At 36.0% G+C, this 27,805-nt stretch overlaps 1 protein-coding gene across 1 annotated transcript in view; it reads left to right on the forward strand.

The window, feature by feature from the left end:
* The window catches only part of LOC149562238 (FKBP-like peptidyl-prolyl cis-trans isomerase family protein), a 62,572-nt gene that overhangs the window by 3,935 nt on the left and 30,832 nt on the right, over positions 1-27,805 (forward strand). Inside the window, exon 2 of the mRNA XM_089825781.1 lies at positions 21,531-21,644. Coding sequence (XP_089681907.1) covers positions 21,536-21,644 — 109 coding nt within the window. The 5' untranslated portion in view covers positions 21,531-21,535. The remainder of the gene's footprint in view (positions 1-21,530; positions 21,645-27,805) is intronic.

The following is a 27,805-nucleotide window of genomic DNA, read 5'->3' on the forward strand; positions in this document are numbered from 1 at the left end:
GCTTCCTCTACAACTGGTTTCACCCAATCCAATTTCCCTATATCCTCCAAAAGAAGGTCAATAACATGTGCTGCACAAGGAGACCAAAAGAGTATGTTATGCTTTTCTTGTAAGATCCTACTCGCTGCCACATATGCTGCTGAATTGTTGGTTATAATTTGCACCACATTTTCAGCCCCAACCTCCATCGCAACATTCTCTAGCATTAGAGCCAAAGTCTCAGTTGTCTTTATCTTGTCTAAGGCATCCAAGGATTTAAGAAAGACTACTTGACCCTTGTAAGAAACCAAAAAGTTGATGATGGTACAGATTCTCCCACCCGTCCATCCATTTGAAAGTATGGTGCAGCCATGCTGTTTCCATTGTAACTTTTTCTCTTCAACCACATCTTTAGCCTTAGGAAAAATATTTATCAGCAATCTACAAGCACAAAATAAAAAATGAGATTAAGTACACAACTTTGATTAAAAACATTACTTTTAACAAAAATAAGTAAATTGTAAAATTGTAATAGCATTAAAGCTTGAAACAAGTAAACTAACCTCCCACTCAAGGCTGTAGGAGTAGGTGGCTTGTAGCCCTTTGCCACAACTGTACAAGCAATCACAAAATTCAAAAAATATGGACTTGCTGCAACATTGAAGGAAAGGTTCTTATAAAACCAAAAATCAGCACATTGAATACCAAGTTGCTCATGCACATCACCATTTCATCCAGTACCCTCTAATGATGGTTGTGCCCCAAGTGTGTTTCTGTGCACAAAATAACTATCAATAGAAGAGTTTTGTGGTCTACTAGAACCAGCAGATTTGGAAGTTGGTCCTAAGGGCTTACTTAGTCCGGGTAGGTGCGGCCCATGCACAGATCCGTGGGCCACGAAAAGAGCCCACTATCCCCTCAAATGCATCTTCTTCTTCATCAAGGGTGATTGGGATACATGGTCACAACCCACATCATTTCATTATGAATCATGATAATTGTTTTAGCATAATCATTAATCGTGATTAGAAAATAATAAATGATTATTAAAAGGAAACATACCTTGCGATTCGTAAATGGATGCCCTCATGGCCAATTTTGCCCTTTCCCTTTTCAACTTCTTCTCTTCTTGGGCACTGAGCAAAGCAATCATTTCTCTTCTTATTTCCTCCATAGTTGCATCACAAATCCTTGTGTTACGCTTTTCTATACCAACAAGGTGGTACTTTAAACGAGATATGCCTCGACGAATTTGTTTTTCACATTTCATGCATATGATAGTATTTTACTCCACTCCTTCTAAGGCATATTTTCAGGGAAAGTCTCTAGCCCCTTTAGGGCACGTGCCTATGAATCCAGATGGATATGCTATGGGGACACTGGCAGATGTGCAGCTGACCCAGCTATAGAGGAAGCCATTTTTGCCATTTAATGTAAAATCAACCTACACATACAAAATAAGCCACAAATTTAAAAATTTAATAAACATGTTTTGGATATATTAGATTAAAACTTCAAAAAAGTTTAAACACAAGCTGGAAAATCATAGAATATAACAAAAAATGTATTAGGTTGTGAAATTATTGAGAATTTTTTTTTTTTTTTTTTGGAAAAATTGCAAAAACATGTTTTTTAGATATTTGTCATTACACTCTTAAGACAAATTTGAGAACATTACAAATGGTATTTCTAGAGTCTTAATTAAGTTAGATGCAAGATATGCAAGTATGGGAAGACAAAATGAATTTTAACTCAAAAGAACAAAAAATTAAGAAACTCACCTATGAATTCGAATTTGCTTGGAAAGAGCTTCGAATCCACTTTGAATACGTTGCTAGGAGGAACACAATTTTTGACCAACTAATGCCTTTGTCAAACGTAGTCGGACACCAATATTATCAAAATTTAATAATACTAATTCTACGTGAGCTACTATTAGAACTTATTTTAGAATGAGGCATTAGGGAAGGGAGAAGTTGTGAGATTCTCACACCATCACCCCATTGCAAATGGGCACCACCTCTTTTTTCTTTAGCAGCAATAGTTGTACGGGTAGTGGTTTTAGTTGGCAACATTTTCAAGTCTTCAAGACGAGGGAGTGAGTCTAAGCAATTTTGGTCTGTCAGGAAATCATGTTTCTCTGGGGTGTGAGCAAGTGTTGAGCTAAGTTAAGTCTCTCAGGAATATGGAATTGAAACCAACTGATTTATCATGGAATAAGTTAAAATCTTTACACAATCCTTGTTCTAGCTTTAGTTTGACCTTAGAAAGCTAGGATAGTTTATGGGGGTTAGAATGCTGAAGGCGTGTTGAATCCTAAAAACTAAGCATATTGAGATCCACATACACTTCACCAAACATTTGATTCAGGATGGTTCTCTCAACTTGGAGTACATACCTACTGAAGAGTAGGGTGTATACATCTTTACTAAACCTTTGGCATCTTTGTGCTATCTTCAGTTGCATTCCATGCTTGGGGCGAAGGAAGTTGCCCTTGGGGAGTCTCTGAGGTCTTCCTTCATTTTCTTTTTTCAACATTCTTTCCATCTCTTTTTGGAGAAGAGTTTTTTTCATGTGGTTTCCCTATTTTTCCACTTTAGGAAGATTTGGCTGTGATTGGGTACCTCATCAAGCCATGTTGTTGGGACTCAAGTTTTTGCTTTTCTATATTGTTTGTAGCTGCACTCTTGTTCATCTTAAGGGTGTGTGTGTTTGTTAAAGTAATAACTTAATCATGTTTATTAAGTTATTTTTACTCCCTTCTTAAGATTTTACTTTTATGCATTAGTGACATTTAATAATTATATTAATTATTAAATGTTTACCTTTAGGGTTTCTTTTAGGTTACACGATCTCCTTTTATGAGGATTGATTTATTGTATATTTGATTAATTCTATTGTTTTTGATAATATTATCTCTTATATTTTTAGAGCCCAAACCCTTGCTTTTTTACTTCATTCTTCCCTGTGACAAGGTATCTTTGTATGTAGGTGATCTTGGCTCCGTGAGGTTGGTTCAACAACTTCTACAATAATATCACTTGGAGCCTTTTCTACTGAATGGTCAACTCAAGATAATCCAAAGTAACAAGAATAACAAAGAAATACATATATTAATACTTCGATTCTTGTTCATGAGCAATCGTGATTTTGTAATATGCATGGTCATTAATGCATTCAAACCCATAGAGATGTGTTCAATCAATTATCAGTGGAGCTAAATAAACTAGTAGGTGAGAAATATAGATTTTTACTTTAGGCCTCCATAGATCTACATGTTTTATAGCATAAATGCATTTACAATTGATAGATCTCGTAGACTTGTATTCATCATCTCACATTAATTTTTAATTATCAATGCATATAATTAAACGTCTTTGATGGTGTGATTTAAATTCAACACACACATTTATGAGTTCCACAAGAGAAGTAAACTCATATTGAAATATTTCTCTAGGCATGTGGATTCCCTCTAAAAGTTGTGATTTGCTAAGTAGAAAAGAAGAACTAAGTGTTGATTAGCATTGAATCATTCATATTATTCTTCCAATTCATTAAAATTAAAATCACATCCTTTAATTGTAGATACACATTTTAAGTTTGTATAAATCCTTTTGCCTCTTGAGTGAAAAATGACTTAAGTGTTGGAATCCTTTGAGAGGGTCAGATTTCGACTTTCCCATAGGCTCTTGTCCTTTACATGCACCAGTTTTTGAGCTTAGATTCTCACTTCTCTCTCCTCCTCAACACTTGATGTGAATGGAGGTGATTTGAAGCGAAATTGGACATGAAAGAGTTGAAGATTGGTGAAAATGAGAGATGTTTGGTAGAGTTGAAGTGTTAGAATCCTTTGACAGGGTTGAATTCTGACTCTTCCAAGGGAGTAATCCTCTAAGGTGTCATATGTTTATTCTCATTAAACCATGTAAAACCATCTTCCTTTGGAGCTGCTAGTGCAAGTCAACAAATTGAAGGTGAGATATTAATGTTTGTTGAGTTGGGAGCCAAATTTGGCAGAGTAGACATATCCTCTAGAGAGGTTGGATTCCAACCTTCATAGAGGATTTTATCCTCCAACAATCCAAAATCCTGCCGTATGTTTTGGGTTTCAAATGATGTTTTTTGCTTCCAAAGTGTCAAAATTTTGGAGTGAGTTAATTTATCATGGCATTTGAGTGAAAGGTTGGAGTGAATTGATCAAGCTTAAGGCAATGAGAATGGAATTGTTCTCTGAATGGGTTGGATTTCGACCCTCCCAGAAGATTTTATCCTCCCAAACACAAGATTTTGGCCCCTATCTTGGCATCAAGAAACCTTGCACTACAACAATTGTGCCTTGATCGTGATTGAATTCGATGTTTGGTGAAATAATTTGGAGTTAGAACAAGACAAATTTGAAGTAAAATGGGAGTGACTTGAAGTGGTTGAAGTGTTGTCCTCTAGGGAGGTCGGATTCTAACCCCTCTAGAAGAATTTGTCCTTTAGGGTGACAATTTCTGACCTTAAATGAAGCAACATGGTGATCAAGATTGGGAAATGAAACCATGAGGAATTGAAGTGAGTGTGAATACAAAGTCAAGGGAGGTGATTAAGGAACTTCTTTGACAAATCAAATTTCCCTCTGAGAGGGTTGGATTTGCGAACCTCCCAAAGGATTTTATCCTTTCTCCCACTTGTTTTCCCACCCTATAAATGGTGACATTTATTTTTTGAAAAATTCCAAATAAAAAAAATTATTTTCCCTGAAACTCGACCCTACAAGGGCAGGATTTTTAATTAAATTAATTAAATTTTATTTGATACAAAGAGCCCAAGTCAGCATTCCTAGGCTGACATTTTAATGTCCCCTTTTTGGGACATAACGAATTCTGAAGTCAAATTTATAAAACATTAATTTTGGCTTAAGGGAGCTTAATGCAAATGTATAAAATGGGTCAAATTAATATTATAAAGTGGGTTAAAGGTGACAAGAAGGAAAAAAAGATGAAAGGACAGGAGAAGGAGACTGAAGGGTCACTTTTGGGCATAAAACAGGGATGAGGAGTTTATTTTCAGCATGCTTGGATTTGAGATTGATTTTCTGGTTTTCTCTTTGGAGAACTTTGGGAAGCTTCTTGCTTTCTCTTGTGGAAGCTTGAGGGCGGAGACATTCAAGATTTTCTGGGTGTATTGGACGTAACCTCGATTCGTCATTTGTGGTGGATTCACATTATAATTTATATCTGAAATAACAGGTGCATTTTATAGTTCTTCCCAATCTGACTGTATAACTATATTTAAGATTGAATTTTGATATCTGGTTATTGTATTGCTGATGTATAATACAATAACATATTTTGAGTAATTTAAATGAACATTTGCTGGTGCATTGCTGGTTTAATCTACTGGTTTTATTTATGAAAAAAATATTATGTTTTCTGAAAACTGCTTGTGAGAAAATTTGGAGATAATATCCTATAGGGATGTTATAGTGGTATCAAGCCAAAAATCCTGCCATCATGTGGAATTTATTCAGAAATAAATTTGTAGATATTTAATATTCAAAGAAGGGTTTCAACGTTGCTGAAAATATGAACTGTCTGGGAGTGATAGTAGAATGGACCGACTTAATATGTAATTTTTTTTGGAAAGTACTATTTAAAAGTAATCAGGTTCAATTAAAATTTGTGAGCCAGACATTATTAAATAATTGTTTTTCAGTAGTCATTGGTTGATGTTGAGAAATCTATTGTTTGGTGTGTCGTTGGAATATTTATTGAGCTGAGCATTCATATATCTGTGGAAATATGTTGTTGAGGGCAATACAACTTCCTATTATAACTGTGTCGTATTAGTTTACCTTTCAGAAGGAAACCAATTTTTCAAAGGCATATAAATATTCCTAAAGTAGCCGAGATTGCAGTTGTTTGGAAATATTTTTTTGGCAAATTAATTTTTGAGGTCATGTTGTAATGTTTGGTGTGTATAAGCCAGTGACTAAATATCTATGTGGTACACAATACATTTGCAATGTGGTCATTGAAGTAAATTGTTGTCATGCTCAGGATGTTGTGACCATCGTTTCATGAACTTTGCCATACCTAAGTCGTCTGGGGTGATGATGATTTTTTTGGCTTAGGGAATTATAGTGTTTGCAGATATTCCAAATTATTGTTGCAGGTTGTTTTGCAATTTCATTCATCAGAAATCCATGTGGTTTATTTGTCGTGAGAAATACAAGTGTAAAGGTTTGTCGTTTGGAATAGAGGAATTTGGAAGGGATTCTTGTATGTAACAGCCGAATGACAAAGATAATTTGAATTAAATGTTAATGTTTATTAGTGCTTTACTTGATATTTGGCATTTAATCATTTGTTGCTGTGAATGTTACACATTTTATTTAATCTTCTGGAGCCGACTACTGTATTTGACAATTTAAGTTTGTCCATATTCATCTAATGATAATGGTAAAATATTTGGGGGCTGACGGTGCATTGATAAACCATTGCTCAGAGACTGTTACAGTAATAAGTCTCAGTGCAAAATGATGAGATGTATTTTGGTTTGAAGATGATGATTTTGCATTGAGTCGCAGTGATGGAAATTTCCCACATGTAAAATTTTTGAAAGGCTACAGTCGAGATTTTTTAAAATTAAATCAAGCATTCCATTAGCGGAAGCCTTGCAGGAGAGATCTGACGATTGACATACTGCAACAGTTTGGAGCCGTTACTTTGAAGGCAATGATTAACACTTGCTGTTACCAAGGCAGATAAAACATTTTACGAATTTCAGCACTACCATTCAGGAGTTTCTCTTAGAATTGTCGACAGCTATGTGAACAGATCACCACTGTGGAGGGGGTAACTCATAGCGAATTCATTCATATTGTTCCTGCCATTATAAATGCCCGACGTCCCTTCTGTGGATGGGAAAAGGCTTGCACACGGAGTTTTTCCTGTATGTGGATGGGTAGCTAACCCGGACACCCTACTGGAATTTGGATTGCATATTGGGGACACTCTCAAGATGGAATCTTCAGCAGTCTGTTAATTGCCAAGACATTCTACAAGTAGTAACTGAACTTTGTGAGCTCAATTTCCAATAGGAGCAGATCGTTGGAAGACCCAAGTTCGTGGAGAATTCAGAAAGGGCCAAACATCCTTGATAAAAGTTGCTGCTGTAACAGAGGAGCTTTCTTGTGAAGTATTCATAAGTTGAGTGAGTCATGAGATTCCAACTCTCTGTGTGAAGACTCCATTGTCCATGTGCGGAGAACAAACTAGACTTCATTAAGATTTGAGCAGCCTTTGTACGTGGGGGTAGTTTGTCATCCGTGCTGCTACGCTACTCTTCCACAGAACCAACTCTTCTACGGAACCAACTTGTTCTGCACACAATCTCAAACTTAGATTAGGAATAAGGCAAGTGCTCTGTATATGTTAGTCTTGCTTTGAAATCCTTTGGCAAATGTTGATAAATCAGAGAAAAAGTTTCTTTTCTTGAAGGAGATTGAAGTATTGTGCACGGGAAGTTCCAAATAGGAAAGGGATGATGCAATAGTCAATGACCGTTAATGGTCAACACAGTAAGTCTCAGTGGTGACTTCATTAAAAAGTTTGTTGTGACTACAAGGCAACTCTGTCATATCATTAAGTCGGGTGATCTACAACTTGTTTCCGTTTCTGACTGCATTACAATTTGGTGAATAAGGTCTTTCTTGGTTGTTCCTTTGATACTCCTTTTCATGGATAAAGTTTAATTGCACATTTGGTTCTTGCCGTGACAACTCGTACAACCTGCCATTGTGATAGGTAAATAGATAAAATCACATCTCCAAAGACAAACTCTTTGCTAGCAAACTATTTGACAAAATGTTACCACTATGGGTGTAATAGTGACCACATGGAATTTGTATCATTATGGTTTGAACTGATAACGTCAAGATCTTTCCATGAGGGGGTTGGTATCAGTATTTGACATCAGTCATTGCATTGGATTTCTTTATAGACTGTTCTGAATCAGATATTGATTAAGAAACAATGGTTTATGGTTGGCCAAATTTACATTCTTGTTTGGTCTGTGAGTTAGTTCTGGTAACAAAAACTCATTGCATAAGGTTGCAATTGATTGGTAGTATAAATTTGCAATAGCAATATATATACAGTTGGATTAGTGAAAGGCAGTGTTAAATTGCAGTCAAGGTGGGGTAAAATTCAGCACATAAGAAGTGGCGGAGGCAAATACAATTTAAGCAATGTTAAATCTGAAAGGTGAACTCTTATCAGGGGAATTCATCGACACATTTACTGGTACACAACTCAGGAACTTACAGAAGGAAATGGAAGTAGGCAATTGGTTGTATATGATTGGCTTACAACTGAACTCCATGAAAATCCAAGTTGATGTTCTCTCCAAGCTAGAAGAACTAGAAACATATTTGTTCAAAGTGGACCAGGCAGATTGTAAGCTTCTTAATTGGGCCATACAACCCTCAATGATTGCTTTGGTTCAGCAAAGGTTTATGGAACATCCGGATAACGATGTTAGACTTACAGCGACTTCATGTCTCAGTGAGATTACATGGCTGACCGCCCCTATAGAAGCCTATAATGATGATGTATCTCAGGAAAGTTTGGCAGCTTATAGTGAAAAGATTTCAGGGGTTACACGATGACAAAAATCCCACGTTTGCCGAAAGGGTTAAGATAATATATATTATTGTAACAAACAAATTTTCTTGACTAAAAAGATAGAGCTATATTCTGAATTAAACAGATATGCCAACAATACTTCAAATCCAAATTACTGAATCAAACATCTATAATTCCATTTCATGTGAATTTAACTAAATTAACAATCAACAACAACCAATTGAAATAATTGATTTCTATCTTAATTACAAAAAGAACTTAAATTATTACCATTTATTCTATGATATTACAAGAGAAAGTAAATGCATAGTAAAGAATGGTAGAAGAACATACAAATCTAATTGGATTGTCTCATAATTGTTGTGCAAGCCTCAAATTTTGGATAAGAGGAGAAGCATTAGCTTAGGCTTAACCTCCCAACCACGGACCATAGTAATCTCCACACAATCTTTTGATAAGAAAGGCCCTCCCTACCCTGGGGCTAGGCTTGCCGACACTATTGTGCAGCCATCTGAGCAATACCAGTGTTTAGAATGTCCGCTTAGTAATAGACGGGCATGTCTGATTAACTGGGGCCACCGATGTCATGTGATCTATAGAAGGCAAGCGTGCCTTTAATGACCTTGGCCAAGGTTTTAGATGAGTTTCTAATACTCGATCACCACCACTCGACTTGACAACAAGGTATGTAGATTGGACATGCATGAGCTTATTAGATAGTTCTTAAGATTAAAGTTATCATATCAAATTTGATTCTTGTTCCTTGTTTGTTTGCAGAACTTCCTTTCTACCTCTTAACCCTCTCTTTTGGCCATCTAGCCTAGGGGTGAGTCCTTGGTGTCTATTTATAGATGATATCAATTCATTTGCTGAAACTTAGCTGATGAAAGATGATAATTTAGTTCTGGCATGAAGCTGTCCTTGTGACTCAAGGACTTCTCTCAAAAGAATCAAAGAATTATATTTCAAAATTAAAAGACAAGCTAATTCGAAAGTGAAAACATAAACATGGCATATTCATTTAGTTTTAGACTCGAACATGGTCAGATTACTTGGTGAGCCTGATCGAATGAACTATTTGATAATCATCTTTTACTTCACAGTCATGCATTGAATAAATAACATTGGAAATCCTTAAAACTCCCTTGCATCTAGATTTGGGATGCACTATATATACTGGATAAAAGAATAGAAGTTGTTCACATAACCTGATCGGTGATGGATTTGAATTTGGTTAATCCCAACTGGCCGGCTCTCAAAAATTTGGATTGCCAAAATGGATTTCAGAATATAGTCCCTTGATAAAAGAACAAGCAGCTCAAAATCACCTCCAATATCGGGCTGTATGGAAAGAGTAAGAACATGAAAAAGGAAGAAACGGTGAAGGAGAGTAGTATCGATGATAGCTGCAAGAAATGCAGTTGATCTTATATATCTAAACAATAGAGAAGGTTTCAATTGAAACCGCGGCTCATGATGGCAGTTGCAATGAAAGATTATCGGCTTCTTGGTTCACCGATTCAAAATAAGGAAAGATCGCCAAGTGTACTCATTGTCCCTCATAGAGCCTTATAATTTAAAAAGAAATGAATTCGAAGGACTCTAATAAAAGAAGAATATATATATGCACATATATATTATTTTCTAATGATGTCATCATATTATTATTGTATCCAAGGTTGTACCTATTAGGGTATGTATATCTATATATGTGCATAATTCGGAGGATTTATTTTATCTTCCTATCTTCTTGATTTATATGCAAATATATATGTATACGTATGTTAATAGAGACGAGCTTGGAAAATTTAATATCATGGTGGCATTATACTTATATATATATGTGCACACACACACACACATATAATGAAATGATGAGGATGTCAACATAAATTATCATAGGTACAAATTTGATTATGTTAAAATATTTAATTTTTTAAAAATGTTGTCCAAGTAGCTCATGCGTGTCCAGTGTATGTACCCTGTTATGCAGTCACTAGGTCCTTATCAAGGTAGTTAGAGGTCATACTTGTCGATCAGATAAATGGACTAAGGTAGTATCCCATCCTGTATATCCTGTTAAACAATGCTTTCTCCCCCTTCGTTTTCTCCTGTGACCACCCATGCAACATTTCCACAATAATAACAAGTTTTCCCATGATAATCAAATAACAACTTATAACATAGGTAGTTGTAAAAACAGTTAACTACCACTATCTGGTAAACAAGCCACTGCTAACTACCGTCATCAGACATATGCTAAGTAAAGGCTAACTACCATCATCACTAAGCAATTATACATGATGATTGTTTAACAACCAAGTTCAAACGAAATAAAAAGGGTTAAACATAACTACCCTTTTCACATGAACAAGGAAACAATAGTTTTTAACTAATCATCACAACGGCTATAATTTATTTTTAAAATAAGTCAAAATTTTGGATGTAACAATTATGACAAAGGTCAGATGGTTCTCCATTATGATTGACCTTGAATGCAATGATTTGATTCATCAAATTTTTCAATTCTTCTTGACTGAAATTAGGAAGCATCATCCTGATAACGTGAAAGCTTGCATGCAGACCACAATATCTTCAATCTTTGATGAAGATGATGAAATATCCAAACATTTGCAATCTGATTTGATGGTCATTTGGAGGAAGAAACACATTGTATCATCGGCTTCATATGAATTCTCTAGAAGATTGATTGAGCATAAAACTGAAAGGTTTAAGGAGCTTATGACTGAAGATGAACTAATTTCAGCAGGGTCTCTAAAAATGAGCAAAAACCAAATGAGAAGAGAACAAATTTGTTTTACATGTCGGCAAACTTGGACACCTAATCACATTTGTGAGGATTATGGTGAAGATAAGGCAAATGAAGAAATTCAGGTCAGCAATGAAGAAGATGCAAATTTCAGAGCTTTGCCCCTAGAAAATAATACAAGTATGGGTTATACAACTCTCTGTATTGGTGACTTGGAGGTGGTTATAGACAATCATCTTGAAGAGATTGATTGTGCTCAAGGAGAGAGCATGTTGGAGTCTTTCCTTGAAAATAATGACATGACAGCAGTCTTCACCTTGCATACAAATCAATTAAACAGGGAGTTTGAGGCCTACAATGACGTTGATAACACCTTGGTGAGAAGCCATCAATCATGCGTTCTTAATAGCAGCAACTCTTTAAGGCATGAAAGTGATTTGGAATATCAGACAAAGATGACATTTCAGGGAGATGATTACCTGGATGTCCAATTGGAAAAAGCATTTTTATATGACAATGATGAGAAGCATGCTTTAATGAATCAACTGAGAGTTACATAAGATATGGTTATTGCAGCACTAGTATGTTGTGATGACACCCATGGGGTTATTAATGACCTTTACAGGATGACACAAATAGAAAAGAGGCAAATGGGGATGGAAGGAGATTCTTATATTGCTGAGGTTAAAGTAGCCTTGGAATCTTTGAAATCAGATTATCTATGCCTACTTTTAGACAGAGATTACATCTTAAAGGTTGCTGAAAATTTTGCTGGTCAATTAAAGAAAAAGGAAGATGAGGTTAATAAGCTCATTAGGGAGCTTAAGGATGCTCCGAAGGCCTTAAAGAAAAGAGGCAAATGGGGATGGAAGGAGATTCTTATATTGCTGAGGTTAAAGTAGCCTTGGAATCTTTGAAATCAGATTATCTATGCCTACTTTTAGACAGAGATTACATCTTAAAGGTTGCTGAAAATTTTGCTGGTCAATTAAAGAAAAAGGAAGATGAGGTTAATAAGCTCATTAGGGAGCTTAAGGATGCTCCGAAGGCCTTGGATAATACACAAGTTGCTCTTTATGAAACAAAAATCTAATTGCTGGCACCAATCAATCCAGAGAACAAGAGGATAAAGAAAGGCATGAGTCTTTCCAGGAAGTGATTAAGGATCTAGATAGTATTCAACAGATCCATGACTTGGATAGCTGCCCCAAGATATTAAATAACGAAATTGTGGATCACATTTTGCTGGTAGATAATTCCCTGTTTGAGGTAGGTGCTGACTAGACATTTGATAACCTACATTCTGAACTAGATGAGGAAGATACTTCCGATTTACATTATGAAGGTGAGATTGATTATAGGATTTTGGACCCAGGTGTACACATGACAGTTGAGACTGGCCATAGGACCACAGTGATGGGGTTATTTCCAGAGAAGATGGTAGGATGATATGCATCTATTCCTAGGATTGGATGAATAGGTTGGCTTGAGATTTGGGAGTTGATAGGACGAGTATTGGGCTTGAAGCAATTTTAATCAAAGTAGCGCAGTAGATGGGTGTAGCAGTAATTTTCTGATTGGGCTATAGGGCTACTTGCAGATTTATATGGGATCTTGGTACTGATTGTTTGAGGCCAAGCAATCTTGAGGAGGGAGGACTTGTCATGTCCCCTTTTTGGGACATAAGGGGTTCTGGAGTTAAATTCATAAAATATTAATTTTGGCTCAAGGGAGCTTAATCCAAATTTATAAAATGGGTCAAATTAATAATATAAAGTGAGTTAAAGGTGACAAGAGGGAAAAAAGCTGAAAGGACAAGAGAAGGAAACTATAGGGTCACCATTTTGAGCCTAAAAGAAGGATGAGGAGTTCATTTTCAGCATGCTTGGATTTGAGATTGGTTTTTTGGTTTTCAGCTTGCCTGTTTCTTTCAGATTTTAAAAAATTCATCTGAATTCACAAGGAAGTAAAAACATTCAGCTGCCAACTTGGGACAATCAATCATTTAGTCTATCCTTGTTTGATATGATGTGAATTCTTTTATGAAAATTTCAGATTTATTGCAAATTCTTGATGTTCATCCCTTTAACTTAATGCAATTTCTCTCCTTGTTTAATATTGTTGATTGAAGGAGGTGCTTGGAGGGATGGATGTAACTTCAAAGGGCTTCAAGGGGATAATTTAAGTCCGAGGACTTTCAGATGAGAAGAAGTTTCAAGTCAAGTTATGAAAGTGCAATTCAAATCAGAATCAAGATCAAGAAGGGATCCGAGAAGAAGAATCGAAGTTTACAAGTGGAAGATTTTCTTTCCAACTTGAATTCCAAGTCTACTACAAAGGAAGCCAGTTATATGAAGACTTTAAGATATTGAGGTTACAAGTTTGAGATGTAAATCTAAATCAAGCCATGAGGAAAATAAAGATGGAGAAGACTTTATTAAGATAATATCTTATACTTTCTATAATAGTCAACTACTTGTCTGTAGTCTGTCTTTCAGTCTAGATAGGAATGTTTCCTATCCTGTCTCTTTTTTCTTCAGTCCAGATAGGAATGTTTCCTATCCTGTCTCTAGTTTTGTTTCTAATTCCGTCTTCAGTCAAGAAACAACGTCCTTGTAATTCTTTATAAGGAACACATTTGTTCCTCTGTTAATCAATCAATCATCCGGAAATCCGTTAATCTGCCAACTCTTCTTGAATCTTGTAAGATGGTATCAGAGCCAATACTTGATTCATAATTTCATTTGAAATTATTCGCTCAAATTTTTCGAATCCCGGCTAGGATTTTTGTTCGGTCAGCAAATCACGATTTTGGAGTTTTCAAGTGCAGGGTCTACAAATCGCGGGCAGATTTTTCTTGGCATTTTTTGCAAAACCTGCCACTGTTTTTGTAAGATTCTTGGTGGGTTTTTCGAGACTTCATCTGGGTCTTCATCAGAATTTTCTGGGTACCTTGTTTTTCGTGCCTCGATTTTCGAGCCGGCGGATTTACATTGCGACTGCAGATTCCTTCTGGGTTTTCTGTCTACTCTTCTGGGCACTTGTCATTTTTTTTGGGTCAACCTCAACATTGCCTCGAACTTCGTGCAAATGGCATCTTTGACTAATCTGATGTTGGAGGGCAGTCTACGATTCAATGGCCACAATTAATTGTTGGAAGCAGCGCATGTTAACCATCTTCGAATATCGTCGTTTGGATGAGCTTGTTCTAGGCACAAAGATTCGTCTGACCTCTGACCAAGCAGAATAGGACAAGTTTGATGATCGCCATCGAGAGGCTGTTATGCTTCGTAAGCTCTCTGTTATCGATGATCAGCTACCACAGATTCCTTCAGGCAAGTCAGCTGCAGAAATCTGGAAATATCTGAAGGAGTTGCATGAAACATCTGACAAAAGTCGGGCATTCTTTCTAAAGAATCAGTTGTTCTCCATTATGATGGATGAACGTATGTCCTTACAAGAGCATCTGACAAAGATTAAGGACATCCGTGATCAGCTCAAAGCTATTGGTCGGAAAATGGAGGAAGAGGATATGGTAGTCATCACTCTGAAAAGTCTACCATCATCCTATGAGCACTTCATAGAAACACTCAACATTACGTCAACTAATGTTGATCTGAAGTTTCCAGAATTATGCACCAAACTTCTGCAGCAGGATCGTTGGAAACAACAGTTTGGCAGCAGTGCTTCTACAGCCTCCTTAGAGCAGGCATTTGCTGCAAAATCCTTTCAACAGAACATCGGCAACCATCAGTCTTCTCAGCCTTTCCAGCATCAACCTTCTGCTCAATCCCTGGATGGCTCTACGAAGCAAAATGTGCAATGTAATTACTGTCACAAGTTCGGCCATATGAAGTTCGAGTGCCGGAAACGTTTGGCTGCCCAAGCAAGCCAAAATGCTTCCCAGCCAACAGCACAAGTTGTCAAGCTTCCTGATCAAGGCGAAGCTGCATTTTTCGCCTTCTGAATCTGTTTCTGTTTTTCATGGGTTTGTTGATTTTCTCCTCAAAAATCATTTCAAGTTGTCTGTAATACGCAAGGTTGCGTGAGATTCTGGGTTTGTTGATTTTCTCCTTAAAAATCATTTCAAGTTGTCTGTAATACGCAAGGTTGCGTGAGATTCTGGGTTTGTTGATTTTCTCCTCAAAAATCATTTCATGTTGTCTGTAATACGCAAGGTTGCGTGAGATTCTGGGTTTTACCGTTTTTTCTACAAAAACGAAGTTTTGTAATCTATTTTGAGTCATAGCACTCTTCTGGCAAAGCTTCTTGGTTTCAACATTCTGTAGATCCAGGGAGGGTCTCAATTATCACAGAATGTTCCAACATCCGTACGTTGACCATTAAGGGAGGGTATTAAGATAATATCTTATACTTTCTATAATAGTCAACTACTTGTCTGTAGTCTGTCTTTCAGTCTAGATAGGAATGTTTCCTATCCTGTCTCTTTTTTCTTCAGTCCAGATAGGAATGTTTCCTATCCTGTCTCTAGTTTTGTTTCTAATTCCGTCTTCAGTCTACGTTGTTTCTTTTAGAAACAACGTCCTTGTAATTCTTTATAAGGAACACATTTGTTCCTCTGCTAATCAATGAATCATCCGGAAATCCGTTAATCTGCCAACTCTTCTTGAATCTTGTAACAGACTTGAAAGATGAAACAATTTGAGAATGACAACCATTACAACTAATTAGAAAATTCTGATTTCAAGCACAAGCAATCACATCATGCCAAGTGTCCTATTTTCTCATTGGCCCATGTCCTCACGTAGACGGTTGTAAATTTAGCAACCCTAATTAGGGTTTGTGGGGTTAAATCTCGGCCCTTGATCTCACTTGATCTTAGTCCTTTGCTCTAATGGAGTTGTTATAAGAGGCCAAGGCCTTCTCATTTATAAGGGGTTAGATGTTACATCCCAAAATTTTTACCTATTTAAAAATAAATTATAGCCGTTGTGATGATTAGTTAAAACTATTGATTCCTCGTTCATGTGAAAAGGGTAGTTATATTTAACCATTTTTATTTTTCATATGAACTTGAATGTTAACAATTACTATGTATACTTCTTAATGATGATGGTAGTTAGCCATTACTGTTGATAATGGTAGTTAGCAGTTGTTTGTTCTTCTAAATGATGGTAGTTAACTAATTTCTTTACTACTATCTGTGTTATATGTTGATATGGATTTATCATGGAGTACTTGTTATTATTGTGGGAAATGTTGCACAGGTGGTCAGATAAATGGACAAAGAGATTAAGAGATTAGGAGTTAAGAAAATTCGTTTGTTACATTAGATTTAAGAGATTAGGAGATTAGAGAGAAGTTGAGAGCTAGAAGATTAGAATAGGCCAGCTAAGGGAGAGACTTGATCAAATTGTTTCTATAATGCTATTGAAGTAATTGATGGTTCATTGTTGGTTCTCATGGTGAATCACTTAATATTGCTTTGAAGTGTTGCATGGTTTCCTCAATTTGTCACTTTGACTAGATATCTTTTCATTTTGAAGTAGTTTAGTTGAATGAAAGTAGCTTTGGATGTCTGCTTCGATGACTCGAACAAATCTGGGCCACTAGCCTCTTGTTGATGGTAGGAGTACCTTGTCTGGTAATCCAATGATTGGAAGCACTTGACTTCAATTGATAGTCCATCTTTAGTTTGCATCCATTTGATGGGATTGGAGAGGGGTTATTGATTTTAAAACCATTCAAGTGTTCCTTAGAAGCTTGCACTAGGTGGGCGGAGTTGTTGATTAAGCTACATCATAGTTACACCGACCTAGGAGATGGGGGACAGGACGGGGGGATAGAGGGGCCTTAATTTGGGGATGACAGGGGGAGAGTGTGGGGATGACGACAGGGAGCTGGGGGGGTTGTATATACTATACATATGGTACTTAAAATGCTAGTAATGAAAATATGTATTGCAATATAAGATATAAAAGATGTAAAAGAGTAAATACTTGAATATTGCATTGAATTGGAACATTGAACATTCAACATAAATAGTCAAATCAGCAAATAGTTAACATCGTGATGTCCCCCCATCCTCGATGGAGGTGGTGGAATCTGGTAGTGCCACTAGGGATGGGGGAATGAAGTCCCCAAGTCCCCGCTGCGTGGGGCAGGATGCGTCCCCGTGTACTATGAGCTACATCTAGTAGAGTCCAAATCATCCACGATTCCTTGCATTTATAGTTAGAATTAGAAGTAGAAATAAGGTTGAGTTGAAGTGGAAAAGTTGGAAAAATAAAATTATATTTTCATTGCACATTGTGCAACCAAATGTTTAGAAGCGCAAGAGTTGATATTCATGAATGAATGGTGTAAGTCTACAAGTGATTACCAACAAATTACGTTATTGCATTGAGCGGGTATGTATCCACAATTGAAGGAACCTTGAAGTCTTCTTGATCTTACTTTGCAAGCTTAGCATGAAAGATGACCTTATATCAAGAGAGGATTAAGTAGTCGATGCTTCGTCCTGGAACATTGGATGTCTGATTTTGCATGTCGTAGTGGAATGAAACTCATATTAACAAGAGTGCATCGTAAGTTGCCCCAAAGTTTAGAGAAGGGTACAATTGGCATCATAAGTTACCTCCCAAATTTGGAGTGAAGGATAGACATTGTAAGATGCACCCATGTTGGAGGTGAGTTGCATTATTTTTCTATTATATTTGATGTCAATTTCTAGGTCCATGAGTTTGTTTATTTGCTCACTATTTTCTTGATTATGTTTAATGTTGGTGATTGTGGCATTTATGCCTTTTTATGATCTAGAGAGAAGCGCTGATTTTTTTGACATTGACTATTTATGATTCTTTTGACCTTGTTGAACTTCATTGGCTTGGTTAATGATTCAATACCTGGAACATGTTATGAATGTTGTCAGCATGGTTGACAATGTGAGATTTGTTGAGATTATTAGGAATGTTATTGGGTCGGTTGATGATGTCTAATTTGGGGCTGATTCTGGGCAAGATTTTATAAGATGTTTAGTGAGGAATGGAATTAGTATATTTTGAGATTTTGTGAAGGGTCCATCCTATGCATACCAAGGTAGGATTTGTGAGTGGACCACAAGGTAGTTGTTCATTTATCATTAGTAGTGTTGAAAATGGAACCGTAAATTTCATAAGAAGATATTGTATGATCAAAGGTAAGTATGTTTAGCAAGTTGTTGTTTCTAGCGGATTGCATCTACATTTCAAGCTTGTGCGAGATGACATGGTCCTTGATATAAGAGGATTGAATTGTAGAGGCTTGTTTGTGTTGGTGTTCATTGTATATTGTATCCTTATTGGAGGTGCCAAATCAATTGAAGGAGTGAGGGTGATGACAATTGAGCCTTGGAAAAGTTTTGTAACTCTATTCATCGCATTGGTAAATGTCGTTGTAAGATGTTGCATTAGCATTTTAAGGTGTATCACTCATTTGACATCTTTTAGGAGTTCTAGGGTGCTACTTCATGGAATTTTTCTTATGGAATTGTAGGAGTGCTATGGGGCGGGGTGTTTCCTGATGTACCCACCATTGACATCGACCTAGAATTACTAGAATAATCCCATCCTTTTAAGGGGTGTAAGCCAACTCATTGTCTATATGTTTGACATTAAAAAATAATTTCTATATCTTCTTGATTATATGTGACTGTTCATAATGCTATATTTCTATATCTTCTTCATTATACGCAACAGTGCATAATGCTACATTGAATAGACAGTCTATGTTGATATTGAGAAAAATATACTCCAGGAGTTATTATCTGCAATTGTGTTCATAAGAGTGATCTTACAATTACTAATAAATAAAAATGGGTTGAGGTTGCTTTTGATCCTTGGCAAGTGACATAATGGGAACATGTTGTAAATAATACACACCTTGACCAAAATACTGTGAGAATCATGTTGGGTTCCTAAAATATGTGTTGATTTAAATATAGGGTTCTCATTCTAAAATCCTCTAAACGGGAAAAATGTAAAAGACCATTCTAGATCCAACAATTCAAGACCATCATTTCACAAACTGGTTTGGGGCTGTTAGAAAGAGTTTTTTGTAAGAGGGGAACCACTAGATGGTAAGCAAGAGCTATGAAGTCTATAATGCCATTAGGGGGTAAGCAAGGGCTACAAATGGCAACAATGTGCAAGATAGAAGTAAGGCAATGAAACACTAGGCTATCTATCACATGAATCATGCAATAGTCACGGTAGAAACAAAAGAACCAAAAGAAAGAGATAAAGGTTGGGGATACCTACCTTTAGTCAACTTGTCATTACATTAATGTCCTCCTTCGCTTGTGGTACTTTCTCAAAGATAGTGGGAGGTGAAGTCAAGATGGATAGAAGACTTAGAGAATCACATATGAGGGTTCTAAACACTTGGTAATCCTTGTTGGTCCAATTCCTATTCTTCGAATCCTTAAGGCCTTTATTTACTTTTCTTCCTTGTGTAATCTCAAGCAAAGGGAATAATGTGTACTCTTGTAGTTTACAAACAAGTAAAGAAGAAATTTATATATATGATCCAAACCGTGAATGCAAATGGTACTTTTAGCTGACGTCCTTATCTTGATTGATGGTGTCGGCCAAAACAAAGTTGCTACAAAATGTCATCAGGCAGGTTAGTTATGTCTGCTACATGCAAACACCTGAGAGGCCAATGATGTAGGCTCAAATAACATTGCTACAAACTAATATTAGAGGGGTAATTGAGGAGTTTGGAGGATAAATGTGTGAAAATGCTGTGAGATGACAGATGGGCCGTCCATAAGCAGTTATCACTAAATTAGGTAAAACAAAAGTAAGGTGTATAGGCAGTTATCACTAAATTAGGAAACACGCATCTGTTGTGACAAACAGTATTTAAATTCTCAGTCAAAGAACACTACTAATCTGAAATATTTAAGAACAAAAACTACTGTGCACATGCTTGAGTAAAAATACAAATTTAAGTAAGAAATGAAGTTCTTATCACAAAAGACATAAGAGTAAAACAGATAATTTTCTGCCAAAACACTAGAGGCTACTGTCAGAACAAATGAGTGGCATCAACAGATCACAGTAATTATCTGGCACTCATGAAAAGTATACTAACAAAAAAAGATAGTGCAATGGCGTCTCATAAGGTTTCCTATCTAAAGGATATCCTTGGACAATCCAAAATCCTGATATATGAGAATGTCTGTCATGGATTAACAATTGCTATCAAGAATGAATGATTTAGAACATACCCAATGGTGTTGACTTTGATAATTTGACAGAAAGAAAGCATTCATAAATAGGTGTTGACTATTTCCACAAAGAAAAAACATCTAAACTAAAGACATGGTCCATTAAAAACTGAAAAGAAAGATTTTTGGCAGAGACTGTGTAGGAGATTTTTTCATTACCAATCAACGCTCCATGATATAACAACATGATAAAAAACAATAAAAAGAGCTAGCAGAAAATGGGTTTTTAAATATAACTAAGATGTGAAAAATGGGCCACATATAGAAAGAGAACACGAAGATGATACATGAAATAGCCATTATGACCATTAATTTGTGCAAACCAACAATTCAAAATTATTAAATGACCACTCTCTTCAGGCAGTAGGTGTTTTTATTAAAACAATAATAAGCCTCCAAGGGAAGCTTAAGCCCAATCCATCAAGTATATTCAAATTATTATGTGCTTGTTGATCTCAATGGCCTCTCTGTAACACCATATAAATGAACTTGCCTACACTGCTAAGACCAGCATTCCGAACAGCAAATGTTTTGCCCTTGTTTGCAAATGGCTCATATATGTATGTATGTATGTATATATATCTATGTATAAGCAGTAACCTGCTTGATGAATAATACCTTTTCGCATATATCTTGGCTCATCGTCATTAATCTATTGATGCATTCCTTATTGTATTAATTTAGCCTAAGACGGCTGTTGCTTTTTCTATTTCTCTCTTCCTATCTTCTTAATAGGGACCTTTGAAGCGATCTGGATAACTCAGACCTTGAAGGTCAACCTAATGGGAAGTACAAGTTTATCAGTAGGTTGCTTATTGACTTTTAATTATTAAAACAAGTGGTAACTGTAGAGTTTGTTTTATTCTTAGATCTGAACAGTCTACCCTCTAACTATTATTTTCATAAATTTTGACAGAAACCATGGGAGATGTAATAGATCTATCTGGAGATGGGGGTGTGGTGAAACAAGTTCTGAGGTCAGCAAAGCTGGGCTCTTTGCAACCATCTGAAGAACTTCCCTATGTGGATGGTATATCTTGTTATTCACCGTTATGATTTAGGGCATCTTTTCTCTGGTTGATTGCGAAACTGAAGTAATTTGTTACTCTATAAAATTATAAGTTCAATTACTAATGAGACAATTACTTTCTGAAAGAGGTACTTTAAGTCTGAGGATATCAGTGATGTAGTTGAAATCCCAAATTGTGCTAGGCGTTTGGCTAATTTTTCTCATTTAAATTGATTTATTCTTTTGACATGAACTGACGTGTTTCTTTATAGTCCTCTTTCTGTCTTATGGGGGACTGTTGCTTGTAATTTCATGATGTATGTTGCCCTTTTGGGTATCATTTAGTCCTCTATGTATTGTGCTCGTCATTTGGAAAAGGTTTAATCAATGATCAAATAAAATATTGTTTCACTATTACCCCTTCATTATTGTTTTTCTTAAATCTGAAAATGATATTATCACCAGGTTCTTATTCAGAATTATATATTTGATCTCTAAAGGAGTGATAGAACATATTTTCGTAAGTAAATCGTAGTCATATTTTGAGACCATAATATTAGACAACTTGAATGTAATACAAAGATTGAGTCTAACAGCCCCATCTTCACTTTATAATATGAATCCATATTATCTATTCGAAATTGTATCTTTGGAATTTTAAACACTAGTTTTCCTTAAAATCAAAATCAAATCATTTACATGTAATCAGAGTTCAAGACTTACATATCAGTAAACTAAGCTCAAGACTTACATATCAATAAACTAACTGTTTATGTGAACCAATTTTAATCGTGCACAACCAATTTTATTCTGATATTGTTCTCTTGGGTACTAAGGATAATTTTTGTTGGGCTTCCTAACCAGAATCCCAAGATGAACAATTTATGTATAATTCTTTTTTCTATATTAAGCTAGAGAGAAATATAAATCCAGTCTAGCTGAGTCAAGCTTGAACTCTGCAAATCTTAGAGACTTGAGAAGACTGGGTCGGTACTTATCGACAAGAACTCAAGGTCTCTCTTAAATAGGAGGGCCCTAGGACTTCACCTTCCTTGAGCATAATTATCTAAGCTAGGAACCGTTTTAATATGCTCTGCTTTGATCAATACCCTTTAAGAAAATATATAGATCAAACTTTAAATCAAAAAGCTTCCTTTCCAAAATAATCCAAGATTAGTTATCAAGATTCCAAAATTGTAGATCAATTCCATCTATTCATCCCATCACCCCTAGCATTCGTTTATTTGATCCCAGCCTCTCTGAATGAACACCCGGCTCTATTGATACCTTTGTGTTCACTAGCTTTTCAGCCATAAATTTTGTATGCTATCTAATTCAACATAAAAAAACAATTATCAATACTAATATCATATCTTTCTGATAAAATAAGAAATCTGCACTTTTCCATTCGTTCTAAAACTTGATAGAAATGAAATCTTTCCACATGTGCATGTAAATTCCAATAATATACATTTGCATTTTTCTCTTTTTTGTAAAATGAAATGCAGTAATAAAAGAGCGGGTTAGAATGTTAGCATGATTTATGTTTTGTCAGTAAATCATGCTAGGGATGCAGGTAAAGGATGGTAGCATGATTTACGTGTGTCAGGGTTCACCACCCTTTCCCAACTTCTAAATATACTTCAGAGTTCAACTGACTGCTGGTTTACTAAGCATCTGACAAGGTAATTGCTGAATGTCTATCAACATTAATGGTCATTAATGACCTTCATGGGATTGTAACCTGCTAAGAAGCCAATTGTTCAAATGTCTACTGACAATAATGGTTGTTAATAACATTCATAGGATTGTTCACATATAAGACAACAACAATTCCCTTTGGCTAACTCATAAAATTGACCAGATTTCCGTTTCTGCTGAACATGACTTCCTCACCTTCCTAACATCACAAGGTTTCTACAAACCTGTTGATGATTGGTAGCTGCAGGAGCTATTTGCTATACCTGTGATAATTACCTCTGTAAAGCATTTGATCACTGGCTGAAAGGCATTGATGAATCAGTTGGCCATGTTAAGGAGATTTTGTTCATATGTAATGTTGGTCATCAAAGAGCCATATGCGTATGTGGCTCTTGATCATTGAAGAATTTATTCTTGCGTGGCTGTTTGGTTTTCAAAGAGTGAAGACATTGAAGAATCAAGACAATGAAAGGTCAAGACAGCGAAGGGTCTTCTCTTTGTAATAGCAAAATAATGAAGGGTCAAGGTAATTTTATATATTCATCAGGAGGCTTTTGTATGGGATTGATTTCATATGTCGATATCTTGTGTTTCTGAATATTACTTCAGCTTTGAGCCTTGTGTTTGGGCATATTGTAGTTCACACTTTTGCTTACTTATCAATAAAGTGATATATTTGTGGCTAGGTTTCTCTTCCTCAAGTTGGAGGGTCTTCCCAGGATAAATTGTTGTCTCAGTGTTCATTATTTATTTTGTTTTTGCCGTTTATCTTTAATTCTGGTACAAAACTCCAACAAAAACAACTATTGGTTTAAAAAGCCATAGCTTTTCTTATGAAGGTTATAACATAATATCAGATCATTATTTCTGTTTTAATAGAATAACAAGACTCTTAAGCCTTAACAGTTAACTATAAAGAATGCTGATCAAACTGATCTGGGTCATACAACCAATAGAAGATGATTTGATTACAGAAAATAAGTGACTAATCTTTTGAGTAATATGACATGCATGTATGGAGCCGTACTTGGCTTAACTGAGATGTAATGACAATGCTTACAATACAGCTGACATGGATTAAATGTACTTTTGGATTCTGATTTACTTCCATTATTCTTTTCTGTTACAGCTTATCTATGATTCAGAGACCGTGTCTCTTCCCTTACTATTGAGTTTAAGATATAGTAGACATGTATACACTATAATATGAATGCAAAGATAAATAATTGAATCCAACTATTCTTTACTGATTCTATTTAATGGATAAGCAATGCAGTCTGATGCATAAAAGTAAATTGCTCTTCATCGATTCAACAATAGACAAGCAATGCAGATGAATGCATTAATATGAATATGATCGCTCGACTATATATCAGAATAGAATATGATAAAGACATTACAGTCTGTCAAATTCAGATTATGAATTACTAATGCGTACCTGATTTTATATTGACAAGGATGAAGAGCAGCAAGATTTCTCCTCATCAGTTGGGGTTTACCAATGAGCATCAATTACTGTTATATTTTATGCAAAGATCTCCTGTTCTTGAAATTGTTAAAGACTGAATGAACAGAGAAAACGGGACTCATGATTGCATTAAACTGAGGACTAAGTCTCCTTAAATAAAAAATTTCAAGGCAGTAGTCACTAAAAATAGCGACACTAAAAATAGCAGACTAAAGCACTAAAAATATCTGAATCTATAGAACTTAAGACGACCTTTATAGTAAATATAATATTATTTTAATATCCTCACTTAATGGTCCTCGTACTACACTACAAAATACTTTACATGTCTTGTGGTAAAAAATTCTTCAAAACAGGATCCATAGAATGTTAATGACCAAGAGCAGCCAAACAACATAGAAAAAACAAGAGAGTAGATCCTGCCACTGACTCTTCGACTGACCCCCCCATAATTTGCAGAACAACTTGGCAGAAATCATCACAGAAACATCCAACCTAATGTTGGATAACTAAACTGTCCTTCCCTGAAAACAAAGATATATATTGAGAATGACTGCAAAACCCTCCAAACTATAGCAGACGAACAAAATGTCCCACAACAGATTGTAAAATACCATGATACAAAACATCATTTTTCTGAAGGAAAACAGTAAAAATTCTGAAATAGCATCCCACATGAACTTTTCTTATTCTAGAAACTAGAAACAATTTTTGAGGAGAAAAATCAACTGAAACCAAAGATGATTTTTGAGGTGTAAAATAAATCAAAAGCAAGCAAAAGCAGTGATACAGATCAAAGAATACGGCTTAGAGAATATAAAACTCTGTTTTTGAGGAAAAATGGTAATCCCAACTGAATATTTTATGTTACTTAGAAACATGTTTCCTGTCCCTAGGGGACTCGTTTACTTCTTGGAAACTTGAGGGACAATGGGAAAAAAATGAAACATCCCCTAGCCATCCCTGATTTCAAAAACAACTGGAAATTGTAGGAAACGCCTCGTGACATTTGGGATGGCGATTCGTCCCTGAAGCACCTAGGGGATGTGTGGAATGTCCCCAAAATAAAAAAGTGTCCCCAAAATATTTGGATTGTTTTTGGCATTAAAAATTAAATAAAAACATTTTTTTTGACCAAATCGACAATGTTGGGTCTACACAAGGTTTGAATGCTTGTGGATAATAAAATTCGTGATCAAATATTCAACAATGAAAGGATAAATTTCTATTGAGGGTGGTGGCTACAATTTACTGATCGTAAGGGTCCTACATTTAGCAAACCAAAGGCTAAGTTGGATAGGGCCACCATTGCACAAAAAAACCTTGTTGGATGGTGGAAATTTCATGTGAGGGATACATCAAAATTGAAACTACTTGCCATTTGATTGTTCTAACAAATTGCTAGCTCATCAATTGCAGAGAGGAATTGGTCCACCTATGGCTTTATCCACACCATTAAGAGAACCAAATCATGATGGAGATACTAAAAAGGCGGTTTGACAGAGGTAAGCTTCTTATACGACCCAACAATTTTCCTCTCTTTGCGTGTGTGTAGGTTTCGTGGATTTGAAGGGCTCTCTCAGAATGCATTGTCAAACATCGAAACTGGTCTTCTTGTTTCTCTCACTATTGTCTCTTTATTTTAATCACAAAAACATATAAAGCAACACATCATTTTGGTTGAAATCATAGTTTAGTATTTGTATTTTGTCGATTTAGTACATTTCCTTTCCATTTCAAGCATTTGGGTTGGTTCTACCATTCTATGTGCATTGTGGTTATTCCTTTTACTCTTTTGTCCATAAACCAGATTCTATCTTTACACTTTTCCACGTTATTTTGTGTTTTTTGTACTGACCATATGCGAGGCATTAGTCTGCCATGCTTGTGACCATGAGTTGCACTACCGTCCTTTTGGTTGTGCATCTGTCCTTGACAGTGAGTCGTAGTTTGTAACTGTCGGTTCTTTTGATTCCTTTAGCTAAAATACATTAATCTCTTTGTTTAATCACTTAATTAATGTTCAATTTAATCAACACTTGAACACATACACCTTGGTGAACATACTTATTTACCCCCAATATCTCACCAAGTAGTTGCCTACAACTGAGGTTTGATCTACGTGGCACTCCTAGCTGACTTATTGAGGTGGTTTGAAGGGAATTGTGTATCCCTTAAGGTCGTAGCCGGTCTTTGATTTTGGTGCATTATCTTCTTCCCCACGTTCTCAGATTGATCTCTTAGGTGTCCTCAATTGAAATGTTCTCCCCTTTATATCTTCCAATGTGGGAGAGAGTCACGCCTCTTCATCAAGGCTGCCCTTTGCAAAGGTACCTTCGACAATTTCCACCTTTTAGAAGAGTTACAACCACTCATCATTTCTGCCCCCTTTGCAAGTTGTGCAAGGATAATGTAGGGAGATAAGAGTTTGATCCAACCATGAAAGTATGGTTAAATTAGGGTTAGAGGACACCCTTTAGGATTAGGAAAGACACCAAGGTTGGACAATTAAGGTTTCTCCTGAAGAACACCCACCAACTCACACCAGGTTCAACTCTTTAACTTTGAGTGTACTGGCCAACCCCAACTGTGACTCAAACTCAACCCAACCCAACCCAACCCTACTACCAAGCTAGAACTAGGATCTTCTCAAAGGAGTGGACTCTGTACACATAGGAGGTGTTGGTTCCCAAAACCGCAAATTGAAAATCCAAGAGTTGCTCAATTCTCCAATAGGATTTTACAATCAATTCTGGCCAACGACCAAGAATCACCTAGATTCCCCTGCACTTTAGGCTCCACTACACCCAAGTGGCTAGACCTTCATTTCAATAGTTGATTGCTTCATTCAAGGCTTTTCTATAGCGAATTTAAGCTTTGGTGAGTTCTCCGGCTAGCAGGGTCCTAGAACTTGACTAATATAGAGTTATGTGATAGTTTAAAATAAATGTTTTGTATAAGGCTTTTTACAATGGATTTGAGGTTTATAAGAAGGAAGTTATAGATTTTCAGA

The sequence above is a fragment of the Cupressus sempervirens genome, chromosome 4 (assembly GCF_028749045.1).
Source record: "Cupressus sempervirens isolate cs-2001-9-10 chromosome 4, ASM2874904v1, whole genome shotgun sequence".
Classification (NCBI taxonomy): domain Eukaryota; kingdom Viridiplantae; phylum Streptophyta; class Pinopsida; order Cupressales; family Cupressaceae; genus Cupressus; species Cupressus sempervirens.